Source organism: Aythya marila (assembly GCF_965140915.1).
Source record: "Aythya marila genome assembly, chromosome: 7".
Classification (NCBI taxonomy): Eukaryota; Metazoa; Chordata; class Aves; order Anseriformes; family Anatidae; genus Aythya; species Aythya marila.
Window position 1 is genome coordinate 33,777,196 of NC_139048.1, and position 13,889 is coordinate 33,791,084.

Below are 13,889 nucleotides of genomic sequence, written 5' to 3' on the forward strand. Positions count from 1 at the left end.
CATCCATTTTAGCAATCTAACTGTTGCTTTTGTTTGCTTTATTTGTGATAAAATAGTAAACGGTACCAGTCTAAATACAAACTAAACCCCAAGAAAACAAACACAAAGGAAAACCTTCCCTACTTTGCTTACTTTTTTTTTTTTTTTTTTTCCTGTAAGGTGTTTAGAAATTAAACTTTTAATCTGTCTGAAACACAGACTTAATTCCAATAATATCATTAGTTAGGCCTAAAGCTCTACTTTCCCACATTTATTGGAATTTATTTCTGTGCTGAAGGCTCTGAGAGTCCTTTGGCAAACTTACCTGGTTGACAGGTTTATGTGGCAGCTGTCAGTAAAGAGCATAGTCAGCCTCACTGGTGTACCTACAAACCTGGTGTTCTCAGGTGTTGTTCTTTTTGTTTGTTTGCAGATAGGATGCAAAAGGGTAGCATAAGGATAGTGGTGTTATTTGAAGGGTGTGGGAACCAGTTTTGAAGAAAAAAGTAGCAGAAGAAAAAAATCACAGATGCTTTAAATGCAAAAATGCTTAGAATTCTGACAAAAGGAACCCGACAACAGTAATTGGGAGATGGCAGGGCAGGCAGGTGGAAGGAGGCCTTCAGAGAGACATAATTTGTTCTTGATGCATTGAAGTTGGTAGAAGGATGCTCAATCGAGGGCTAGTGCGGTCATAATGGTGGAGAAAATTATTTCCATAAAATTAGCTTAAAGTCAAGCATAAAGTCTAACCATATACGTAAATGTTAAGATTTTGAACCTCTCTATTTTGGTCCTCACAGAGTTTTAACACCTTGCAGCAAGTCCTGAATTCATAATATGAAAATTTTAGCACCTTTATGTAATTAATTAAATAAGGCCCAACTTCCCTATTACTGATTGAGCTTCAGGTGATAAACGGTGACATTTTCATTAATCCTCTTTATCACAGCCTTTATTGCATAAGTGTGAAGAAAGAGAACGAAAGATAAACAACCAGAAGATTGATCAGAGCTCTATGTCTAAGGGGCATATTTCATCAGTTAGAAATGTCAGCCACCTAGTACCATGAGGCAGTGTGTACTGTAAGTTATGCAAGCTCCCAAAGGGAAATTGTCTTTGTTCAACATGGCCTTCTTCCCCTCATACACCTGATTAATATTTTTGCTGATATTGTAAAGACAGCTTACACGGAAGTACAGTGGCAGTTACTTGTTTCTTGAATTACTGCAGAAACTGGATGTAGAAGTTTATCAAACTGATAGAAATTGTGATAACTCTGATTCCATGTGATATAACCAAATTCTTTTTTGACAGAAGTGATCTGTATTGCCAGTCTCCCATAACAGAATAATTCTGAAGTTCCAAAAAAAGGCAAACATCACCCAAGTCTTAACATCAGTTTACCAAGGCTTATGTTTCTTAAATACCAAATATCCACATTTTTGTGTGTATGCTGTTGTTAAAATGATACAATTAATATTGTATCATTGTCATATTGATAGTCATTTCCTCCCTCCCTTCCTCCCCCCGTCTTTCCCCTTGGAACATGGGTGCTGTGATTCCTGGTGGAGAAGAAGGTATATACTTCCCAGTGGAATGTTCTCTGTTCTACATGACCTTCTTTATGCCAGTTGTCAGAAGTGCATATATTAGAAGCTGTTCCTTCAATCAAATGAGTATATAAGCAGATAACACGTTTATGTAGAGAGGTATAGAGAGGTTTGCACTAACTTAATCTCTTTTGCAAGCCAGTTTTCCAGCCTTAAAGCGTGAAGTTATGTTTTAATGTGTTGCGTTGCAGGCTACAAGAATTCGAGTACTTTTCTAGAGGATCAGACAATATGTTTGTTTGCTTAATTCTCTAGTAATAACCTTTTGGGGGTACCTTAACCAATGCCAAGCAGCTTCCAAACTAGTTTTTTTTTTTTTTTTTCCCCTCAGCCAGAGTGGACTTTTTCAAAGACTCTACCTGTTAACATGAATTATTGAATACATTGAAATAACTGAGAAATGTTCTGAAACGCAGTTTGTGCACAATACTTAGGCTATCAAATATTTTGTCTTTGAGGCAGGAAAACAAAGTAGGACAAATTCTTTCATATTGAAGACATAGCAGCATGCATAAAATTTGAGCGTAGTAACTGAACTCTTTAAAAAAGTAGAAAAGAAACCTGAAGAAACCTGCTATAGGAAGTCAGGGACTAGAATTTCTCATCATAAGAAAGGCAAATTGTTGTTCAACAGCGAAGTTGGATGCTTTTGGTTTTGATAGTTTGGCTGAGACAAAAGGCACCTACTGTTAGCTATTTCCCTTTGGCATAATTCTTCCAATGGAGGGGGGAGGCGGGGAGGAGGGGACACACACAAACAAACTAAGGCAACATCCAATAATTTGAACATAGTTATTTCACATTGGTCACATTTTAACATCATTGCATTAAACTGCTTTTTAGTAAGTGTTTGCCTTGTATTCAAAATACTGAGCACATGTGGAGAGGGAAGTGCAGATCTCCTCCCCCTGGTATCTGATGACAGGGTGTATGGGAACAGTACAAAACTGCACCATGGGAGGTTTATACTGGAAATTAGGGAAAATTTCTCTACTGTGAGGGTGGTCAAACACTAGAACAGGCTTCCTACTGAGGTGGTTGATGCCCCATGCCTGTCAGTATCCAAGAGACACTTGGATAATGCTTTAACTTCTGGTTAGCTCTGAAGTGGTCGGGGAGTTGGACTAGATGAAGACCTTTTCTTTGAAGGTCCCTTCCAGCTGAACTGTTGTATTTTTTTTCACACCAAATTTCTAAAACTTCATTCTCTTGAAAAATACAGGGAGTTGTTGCCAGACCCCAGGAGCTTCCTTGTTGGACTCAGGACAGAATTACAGTGTCTAGACACATTTCTTCTTAATGAAGTGTCCTTAGCCAAAATGTTATCAGCTGTCTTTTACTCAGCCAGTCTGGTGAAGGAACAGATGGGCAGGAGTAGCAATATCCCAAGTATTTTTGTGATGGGAAGTTCATGGCGCCATTATGAGTTTTAGCTTAATTAACGTGTACCCCATCACCCTTTATTTTAGGAATCATTTATAGGTTAGAATTCTAGACTTCCTTGCCCAGAATTTGTTTCCTTTTGAAACTTATTAGTAACTTCTGCATCTGTTGTTGTTGGATGGGCATCTACCAAATGTTAGGATTGTTTTTAATGTATTCATCATTTTACCATGATTAACAGTGAATTCATTTGCCTTTGTTCAAGGCCAGTATTCAGTGAAGAGAATACAAACTTGATAGGGGTTTTGACAGTGAATTTAGTAGGATTACAGTCCTTAAGTTGTATTTACATGTTTGATGGTTGGTACACACATAAGCATTTTCCTGGATGCCACAGAGTTCATCTGCAGTTTTGAAATCTGAATGATTTTGTATGTAAATTCTGGTCACAAGGCTTACAGATGATTTTAGTGTTTTCCTTTATGATCAATTCTACCTTTCCAAGAACAGAGATTGCATGACACAGATGAACGAAGGAATTCTTATAAATGATTTATAAACCTTTAAACTCAACTAGCATGGTTTGAGTAATGCAGAAATATTTTATGTTAGTACAACATATATTCCATATAAAGTATAGGAGACTACCTCTAGCTCCATTGCAGTTTGAATTTGCTGTCTTTAGATGGCTTTTATAGTACCTGCAGATCACAGCTCATGATACCACTCACAAAGAAGAGAAGGAACACGAATACACTCAAGAAAAAATATTTAAATATTCATTTAAGGGATTAAGGAAAGGTAAAAATGAGTGAGAAGATTAATTATGTTTTTAAAAAACCTGTAGCATATATTGAAAGTAAAAGAATGTACTGTAATTTTTTTGTGTGCTGTGACAGAGATGAGATTTTTACTACTGGAACAGTGTAACATTTGTTTTGCTTTAAGGACAGCTTAGTTACATAACATACATTTATGCTTTTATTTCATTGTGAGTGAATTATGGATTGCTTTACAAATAAGTATAATTAACTAGAGTAGTTCATAAAATGCTTCCAATTCATGTCTGTATCTTTAAATTTCAATTTAAAATTTTAATTCAATTTAGTATGGACAATTTTTTGAATAGACTCACAGTATACCCAGACTCCTGCCTATCCTGTAGAGCTGATAATAGTTCAGTGGGAAATAAGAGATTAAAGAAGGCAAAAACATTGCCACTAAGAAATCAGAGCGTTATACAGTAGCTTTGCAGAAAAAAATGCTTTGAAACGAAAAGGCTTTTTTAAGCTCTGTGCACGTGCCCTCCTGTCCTAGGCGTATGTGCCAGAAAAGCCACACCGGTCCCTGCTGTGCCATAGTGCTGCCCGATGGGGAAACGGGGCCAGTACCGCTGGGAAGTAAGCACAAGGGGCGCTGATGAGGGCCCGGCAGTGTCTTGGCGAGGCCGCCATTTTGCGAGGCCGCCATTTTGTGAGGCCGCCATTTTGTGGCAATGCCTCGCCTCGCGGCAGCGTGGCACACAACCCCTTCTGGTACATTCTGCGGCTGCAGTGGTTTTATGGTGTGGTTGGGTGAGTTCTGCTCAACAAAATATATGGTAGCACGTTTCTTAATCGAGATTTTAAACTAGATTATAAGCAGGCTCTTCCTTTTTCTGGAAGTTGAGTTTCGTTGTGTTTGGCCTAGGCTTTTCTGAGTAGTGAGCTGAGTGGTCCTGAGGGGGAAAAGTGCCCAAGCAGTGTGTGACACAGAGTATAGGGCAATTCAGATGTACAAAAATTAGAATATCTGTGGTTAATTATTTATTTTTTATCAACTTTTTTATGTCAAGATGTGTTAGTTAGTCTTTTGCAAACACTACACTTAATAGCCTTGTTTTTGGAGACCTAGTTTTCTAAAGTAAAAAAAAATCTGAAATATTAAACTAAAATAAAAATCCATGAGGCAATTTATATAAGAAAGTTCAACACACTTTTTTATTGTTTGCTAAATGATCTATTTTAATTTATTTAAAATGATTTTATATGAGTAGTAACAAGCTCTTGGGAGCGGTGCATATGTGAATGGATGGTCACCAATTAAGGATATGTTGTAGAGGTTATAGCACTATTTTTGTCAATACTTGTGCTTAGGTTGTTGTTACTATTAAATCTTAAGCTGCTCACTGATGGAAGGGTAAGATGGGCTTTCTCCTCTGGATTTTTTTTTTTTTAGTGCCCGCTCAGTGGAAACTGGGCAAGAATAAAGGTCCTTATAATAATAATAAAAATATTAAGGTGTATGATATATTGTGAGTCTGTAAAAGGATTGTATTATTATAGTAGATAGAAGTAATGCACCTGCATTCTGTGATGATTTCTTGCCTTGAACGAGGCAATATGAAAGGTTCTGTCTTGCTTTCTGGTAAGCATTAATGTGCTTTTTTTGGTACAAGAGTTTCTCTGAGTTATTCTCCTTTATTTCAATTCCAGGAAAAAAATGAGTTGTCAACATTGTAACTGTTGGAAAGTTTAAGGAAAAAGTGAGTCATCCAATTAATTTTAAGTGTAAAAACAAACAGTTACCTGATAGTAAGATTTTTTTTCCTGTGTTCAGATGTGCTGTGAGGGTACCACACTATTTAGCAATTGGTTGGCATTACTGTCCTGAAAGTGGCAAGCAAATGACAGAGGTGTATGACTTAGGGAGTTTATGTTGTATTTGGCTGGTAGTGCTTCAATGGCTGAACTTAACTGGCCTTTTAAAAATCCATTCACTCTCAGAGCAAACCTTAGACTGGCCTGGTCTATAGATGAGAGTGCTGCTGACCAGATATACTAAGAATGCTGGGCTGCAGCACTTGCAGTACAGAGGGAGAAGATGTATAATCTCTAGGATTTTTGGGTTTCTTTTAACCTAGCTGTCAAGCATCAACAACAAGAAAATAAAGACTTCAAAACACTGTGCTTACTGAAAGAGCCTTGCTGTGTAAATGAAGAGATAATATGTTCATTTACTTCCAAGGATAGGTGAGATTTCATCAAAGTAAGTGTGCCGTCGTTGTTGTTGTTTTTGTTTGTTTGTTTTGGAAGCACAGGTGTTTATGCAATAGACATACAGTGACCTTTTATCAAGAGGACCTTCTTGTAAAAAACAACAACAACAAAAAACATTCTACAGTAGTAATTAACAAGAATGGTAGTTGAGAACAGACTAGAATATAAAGTAACTGTTTATTGCTGGGGAAAACAACAGCAACAACAAAACACAAAACTATTCCAGAAACTTGTGCTGTTGTACGCTTCCTGTATTGCAGAACCAGGTCCTCAATATTAATGTTAGATAGCATAATGAATTGCCATACTTTCTGCAAGGGAATGCTGATGCTGATGTGGATTAAATTCTGAAGGTATGTTTTGTTTGTTTTTTTTTTGATCCTTGATTTTCTCTGATTATCTATGGATGTGTTGTTTTGCATTTTTTTCCCCATTATGTTTTCTGTACGTAGTTGTAGTGTGATATTTATTACCTTTCTTGAATGGTGGTTCTTCAACTTTTCTGATCCTTTTTTTCATGTATACTCAGATCAATTGTGCTTATTAGAATTGAGCTTTTAGTATTGAATATAAACCTGCATGTTAAACCAGTTGCATCAGAACAGGTTTCTTAAAGCGCAGTTTTATTGTGAAAGGATAAATAGCTAATAAAGGGATTATTTCTATTTTGAACTCACTTAAGAAGTTTTATATGTTTTACATTTTTTCTCTTAAAAAAAAATCATTTTATATTTTTCTTCATTTTTCATGGGTCCCACTTCAAGGAATTGAAGACATTTACACTGAAACAAAAAATAGATATTTTTGACATTCCGAGTGACTATAGTGCTGAAAGGATGTCCAAATTCAAGTCAGTGGTTTGAATTAAATAGCAGTTTGGCAGAAGCCTGAAGTAGGTTTCCCTTTTTAATTATCTTCCCCTCCAATCTCACTGCAACTTTGGGAGCATCCTTTTTTTTTTTTTCAAGTTGTTTTCTTGTATATAATTAATTATATACAAACTATAGTTCTGATTTCCAGTACTACGTAAATTTTGTTCTAAAATGGTGTAGTGTAGGGTGTAAAATGAGAATTTAATTAGGGACTTACCGTAGTCAGCATTTCATAGGAAGCTACAGGGCTGCTGATGTGTATTGTTTCCAGTAGGAATCACAGTTGCCAGTTCTTCTCAGCCATCCATGCTGATGTAACAGATTGTTAAGTAAAAGTGTTTGAAAGTATTTTAAATTCTAGTAATTCTGTATTTAGACCTTTGTACTAGCCAAAAGCAGGCATATATGCCATAGGAATAGAGAAAGTACTGTGTCCGCTATATGTATGTTCTGTATTCACAATTTCACAGAATGGTGCTACAGAATAGCATGTTTTTCTGGAACAAGGCAGAATGTAAAGATTCTACAGGAAAGGAAAACAACTAAAATTACATTACTGAACTGGTCAAAGTATTTTATTTATTTTATTTATTTATTTATTTGTTTTTCTGAAGAGAAAGGTAGTAGTAAAGGAGCTGGGATTTTTCTGTTCCTAAGCGTCAGCATGGTGGTGGAATTGTCCTGAACTGTGAGTTCCCACCTCATTCTTAGAGTTGAGATCTCTGCAGTCCTTGAAAACATCACCATGGAGGATAAGTTAATTGAAGATTTCCAGTTTTATGCTACAATGTTGCCAATTCTACACCAAACTAAGGTTTATGGGTCTCCAGACCTAAGAGCCTCCACAGAAGTTGAGCAAACCATGGGTTTGAAGGACTTTGGAACTCTCTGGTGACAGTGAAGTATATCTAGACTGTCAGGGCATGTCTGCAGCATGCAGTAGAGTTGGTAAGAGGCAATCTTGTTAGCTCTTGTTTTCTAATAGCAGACACTGTTGTGAGTACAGCATGTTCTCTAAGTAAATCACAGTCACTTGAGAGCAGCACCAAACTTGGATGGTTATCCTGACTTTGCACTTGGAACAAGTGCTGTCACCAATTTCTACACTGTTCTGCATTGTACAGTGTAGGCATGCCCTTGAAACTGCCAGCCTTTGGGCTTGTGGTTGGTGCAGAAAGCTGGAAATTTTGGAGCTCCAGGTTGTAGAGCTGGCAGTTTCAGAAATTCCAAGATCTGAATTCACCAGACAAATTATGTATCTTGGCAAGTGCCTGTCAGAAATCTGCCAGGTATGCTGGATTTCACTGGAATTATAGCTGTGTTTTGACAGATAGTTGAGGTAGCACATGTCTGAGAGACATATGGGTTTTGGAAAATTGACATATCCAGTTTTTAAAAGCACTTGAGAATTTTCAAGTAAATTAGTCTTTAACGATGCTATAATGAGGTTTAAGGATAAATTCTGATTTTTTTGGACTAGAATGTTACGTATTTAATTGTTAGAAAAACATTTACTTACTGCCTCTCTATTTAGTCTGCACTAGCAGTGTTCCAGTACAAGTAAACCCACATACGTAGTGAGTCTGAATAATTTTTCCTCTAAGCAGTGTGTTGTGGCAGACAAATGAAGTAGAATTTGTTTGCTTCAATGGTAACAGATTCATCTGATAATGTTAATACAATTAAATTTTCCTCCCTTATAGGTTATTTGAAATGGAAAGGAGTTACTGATCACCTTATAAATGCATTTTTCTGTAAGGTTGTAAGTTTTGCAGAATTAAAGATGCAGTCTGTCCGTATTAACACTGCATTTTTTTCTCATGTCAAAATGAAAAAAAAAAAGCCTTTATAAAATGGGAGAATGTATTTTGGAAGATTGCAAGTGTATTATTTTACCTTTTGACTTGAAAGCATACCGAGATGAATATAAATAGTAAGAACTGGTTCCTAATTACTATTTCTGTAACGAAGGAACTGAGAAGTTCAAACTGTGATCAGATCCCTGCTGCTTAATATCTCTAGTGATACCTAAGGTGATATAGTCTATTTCCATGTCTAGTTCCTAGAAGCATAACAGAGGTCCACTGTGCTCTGCCTAGTATGTTTTCTTGAATAAAGATATTCATCTGAGATGCTGATGTCATGTAGATAAAAGAATCTAATAGAACATTCCAACTGACTTTATTTTTCTCAATACTAGCATGAAATTTCTGATGTCAGTAGGGTTTATAGAATTGTAGAATCGTGTAGGTTGGAAAGAATCTTCAAGATCAAGTACGCTGAGGTCCAGAGAGGGAATCCTTAGCCTGGTTCTTCAGATGCTTTTATTGTGACCAAGACTTAATGAGGTTTTGCACCAGGCCTGACACAGGTAGAGAAAAGTAAATTATTCCTGAAAAGTTACTGGGCAGGGTTCTCACACATATGCTATCTTTGCCTCAGAATATTGTGTTCTTCAATTTATTTTACATTTTCATTTTGGTCGAGACCCTGAAGATGCCGTAGGACTTGCTTTTCAGGGCCCAGGATAACGTTTTGGGTGGTTGCATGGGGCACAGGATATACTTCCAGTCATCTAGTGGTTGCTTCCACCATTGTAAGTACATGGTGCTTGCCATTGTGAGTTTGAAGGGGTGTGATATAATGAGGCTGCAAGACCTCCATATATTTGTGTTTCAGCCATCATTCTCTGTACCAGACAGGCTTTAACCACTTGGCTTGCTTAATTTTCAAATTCATGGCTAACTTGTGCAATAGTTGTCTTTTAGGTGGAACAGCTGTTAATCTAATCACCTACTCTATTAGAACTCTACTTACGCATAAGGTATATAACGTGAAATTGTGACACTCAAGTGCTGAGAACAGAAAATACTACCCATTTTGTCTAAGGGCAATGAAAGGTTTTGTTACATCAATCAAAATGAAAGGCAAAGAACTAAATTTGCTGTTTGTATGGCAACGTAGTATGAATTTGTAATGGCCAGCCAAAATGTTGTAACACAATAAACATATTCTAAACTGACTCGCCAACTACAGCTTGCCTTTTTTTAAGAAAAAAACTTTTACTGATTTTTAAAAGACTTCTAATGTAGACAATGCAGTCCAGTTCCTTTTGGTTATAAAGTGGCTTAACATAACTTCCTAATACTTACATCCTTTGTAGCTTGTTCTTTGAGAAAACTGTCGTGAATTGGGTTATCACCGGGGAATATGTAAAACTGAAGAGTAAGCAGTGAAAGCATAAAATTAGGAACAGTCTTTCTCAAATACTGTATTAAAAATACCATGGCAGTTGACTAAAGTAAAAGAGAGTGCAGTTTGAGTGCAGTTGTAAAAATGGAATTTTTTCCATCCTAAAAGTTACTTTTTTTTCTGTGGACAAGATAACATCACACAGCGGGGACCAATGAACTGTGTTGGAATAGCAGGAATAGGTTCATAAGTATTTCTAAGAAGGCACAGCTGTACATGGAAGGCCATTCATTCTAGCCCTCATCCTTTTCAGAATTTTGGATGGGACATGTAATTTATTTGGCCTTGGGCTAGCTAATACTGTGTAATTATTTCCATCATTGAATAATAAAAGCTTTCGGTAACAGATCATCATTGGCTTATTGTTCTTTGTTAGAAATAGTATATTAAAATGTTGATAAATGAAGATTTGTTTTTGTTTTTGTTTTTGTTTTTTTTTTCAGCACCTGGGCCATACAACTTGTTGCTTGAGTTTTGAATAACTGCAAAGTAACTGTGTATTTGTTTTGTATCTCTGTTGGTAGTTTCTGTAACGCTATGGAGGACTATTTCTCAGGTAGTTCTTGGTCTACTTTAATGTAATACAACTACATCAGTGAAGGATTACAGAAGCTAGCAAGTATCGTAGTTCACGTAAGGGCCTTGCATGAGCTCAATATGATTAAAAGATCTACTGGATCTCAGTATCCCAACCACTCTCATGCCTTTATCAAGGCAGCCTGTTACGGTGTGTAGCGCTGAGCTGAACTGCAGTCAGAGCATGTTCTTCTTCTTTCATCTTTTCGAAGTTGTTGAACTGTGGAACCTTGTAGCAGTGTTTTCTTTTTTTTTTTTTTCCTGCAAAGGAAGCTGTATCTCCATTGTGTGCAGTAAAATACAGGACAGACTTGAACTTCCACATATTTCGTGTTTTCTTTTACATTCTCAATATAAGGTGTATTGATATGACTCTTTTGGTGGAAAATTCTACAGCTAATAAAAATAATGATCTGTAGATGGTTCAGGACATAAATCATTCTATTTTGTTCATCAGGTCAAGGCAAATCTTATTGGATCTTTAAGATCTTAAATGTAAGTTTAAAAAAAAATATGTGGACACATGGTTTGAAAGGTTCTGAAAAGCAACAGAAACAACAACAAACAATGCATATGAAGCTGCAAAGTCCTAAGCTATCTAAATGCTATGCTGCAGATATTATGTGGTGAACCTGAACTGGGGAGAGGTCATGAAATTTGTTACTGTCACTGCTTTCCACAGCTCCTTTTCTCTGAGTTTTCCTGTTCAGCTATGGTTTTGGACAAATTAATTTCCCTAAATAATGAAAGCTTCCTTGCAGAGATATTTTCAGAAAGTTTGAGAGTATGGGGATGAATACATGCTTACAAAGCTTTGTTTATTTAAGGTTGCTAATCTTGCCTGTTCATTGTCAACAAATGAAGATGGAACGAAAATCGTGCAAATGGCAGCTAATCACATCGAGACTTTGTGCCCACAGGTATGACTTTTTCAATTAATTCCCATTACAGCGCACTCAGCATTCACTGTGTTTTTGTTGCACAACATAGATGTTTAGTCAGGCTTCTTCAGTCTTCACATTCCTTCAGCATTCACGTTCCATCCACGCATGTTAATGTGGTAAATGGAGACCAAATGATAAATAGAGGGAACATACTTAGTTTATCTTTTTATTATTTCTTATTGGTTAACATAGGAATTATGAATAATCTGTATTATTTGGACCCTTTAGAAGTCATAAGAATTGCAATTGAAAAAGCATTATTATGTTTCTGAAATGTAACCAGATTGAATTAATAGTGTACCATGATAAGCAGATAGGGAGTGTCTTTACTGTTGGAAAGCACAGTACATATATTGACTTGAACTTGAAATGTTAATTACGTTTTGCTTTATTTTTTGTGTGTATGTGAATGTTAAAGTGTTAATTCTTCTGATAATTGCCAATCAAAAAGCTTAAGCTTTTGTGTTAAGCAAATGAATGCACAGCTGCAGATACATTTTTGGTACTTACCTTCTAAAAGGTGTATTCGTTCTATATTTCTCATGTTCAGAATTCTAGACATGAAAAACTTAAGCAGTTACATTATTATTTTGTTCAGAGCAGAGACATAACTGATTTTTGTGTATCTGATGTGAGTGCTTCAGCCTCGAGGCTGTGTAATTTCAAGATTTCGTTCTTTGAAGAACACTGCAGTTTACACAGTAGCCTAAGTATTCTTCCCTTTTTGTGTGGTTGAATGGTAAGGATAGTGGAAATAGAAGGTGAAGAACAAATATTAACAGTATGCTCAATTACAAGCTTCAGGAGTCCTTTTTATACCTGTTGAGTAAATGGCAAGACTTGGGAAAAAGAAATTTATATCAAGAAAATGTGATACTCTGAAAGTATCACAGATCAGTGTTCTGTCTTACAGAATCACAGAGTGGTTTGGGATGGAAGAGACCTTAAAGCTCCTCTAGTTCCAACCCCCTACCATGGACAGGGCCCCCTCCCACCAGCCCAGGCTGCCCAAAGCCCCGTCAAACTAAGACGTGAACACCTCCAGGGATGGGGCATCCACAGCTTCTCTGGGCAACCTGTACCAGTGCCTCACCACCCTCTGAGTAAATAATTTCTTTCAAATATCTTAATCTCCCCTCTTTCAGTTTAAAGCCATTACTCCTTGACCCTTGCTTCACTTCGACCTTGATTCACTACACTCCCTGAAGTGAATCATTGTTTCTCTGTCTATTTTTCTAACAGTTTTACAGTTCAATGTTTTTATACATGCAACTGTATAAAAAGGGGCATTTGCTTTATTGTGTTACTGCTTTTCTAAGATTATTGGCTTGTAAGAAGAATTAATGAACAGTTTCTTCCAGCTGCTTTGTTTCTCCAAGGTACAAGTGCACCTTTATATTACATTATTATGCATCCAGATGTAGCATTTTTATTGAAAACATACTATTTTCAGTATTGCATCTGGTAGCAGAAGCACCTAAAATGGAATTTTGACTACAAGATTGTTGTTTTTGTTTTTCATGGCTATTTAAATTGCTAGGATTTAATTTCCTATAGTAAAATTGAAATTTAATATTATTTTTGGTGTATTTTTTATCTTTGCTGTGGTGGCTTTTTTATTTCTTTTTTCTTTAACTTTTTTTTAGCCTTTGGTAAAAATGGGTGAATTAGTTGAAGATTATAGATCTGTCTAAATGGAAAATGTGGTATGTGATAAGATTATATTACTATTAGTGGTGTGTTCATTGTGCAGAATTTGCTGCTTTCTCAGATAAAGATCATTCCCTGTAAAAGCAGTTGCTGTTTTACCAAAGTAAGAAACAGCAAAGTAAGGTTTCTGCGTTTCACAGGAAATCAGATTATGCTATATCATTTAAAAATTCTCCACGGGGAAAATAATTATTTCTTAAGATCCCTACAGGGCATATCAATTAGAATTTGGAAAGTGGAAATTTGCATGCAGAAATCCCCAATGTTCATAATTCTGTAGAGTAAAAAAATAGGGTTTAACTCTTATGTACTATTAAAAACATGTTGCCTGAAGGGAACCACATGCTTTGGATTAAAATCTAAAAAGGCTGACTGCAAAACAAACAAAAACACAAAAACCAAAATGCACAGAAAATGGTGTGGAGTCTTTGGACTTCTGCAGATTGGAGCATTAAAATAACACCAGTGAAAAGGTAGGTAGAAAATTGGAAAGCCCTGGAGGAAGCCCTTCTAATTGTTAAA

General features: G+C 36.3%; 1 protein-coding gene across 2 annotated transcripts in view; it reads left to right on the plus strand.

Annotated features, from left to right (window-relative positions):
• Positions 1-13,889, plus strand: part of CTNNA3 (catenin alpha 3) — a 464,394-nt gene that overhangs the window by 283,744 nt on the left and 166,761 nt on the right. Inside the window, exon 10 of one of the 2 annotated variants that reach the window (XM_082765467.1) lies at positions 11,541-11,633. The exons of the other annotated variant lie outside the window; for it this stretch is intronic. Coding sequence (XP_082621593.1) covers positions 11,541-11,633 — 93 coding nt within the window. The remainder of the gene's footprint in view (positions 1-11,540; positions 11,634-13,889) is intronic. 2 annotated transcript variants of the gene reach the window in all.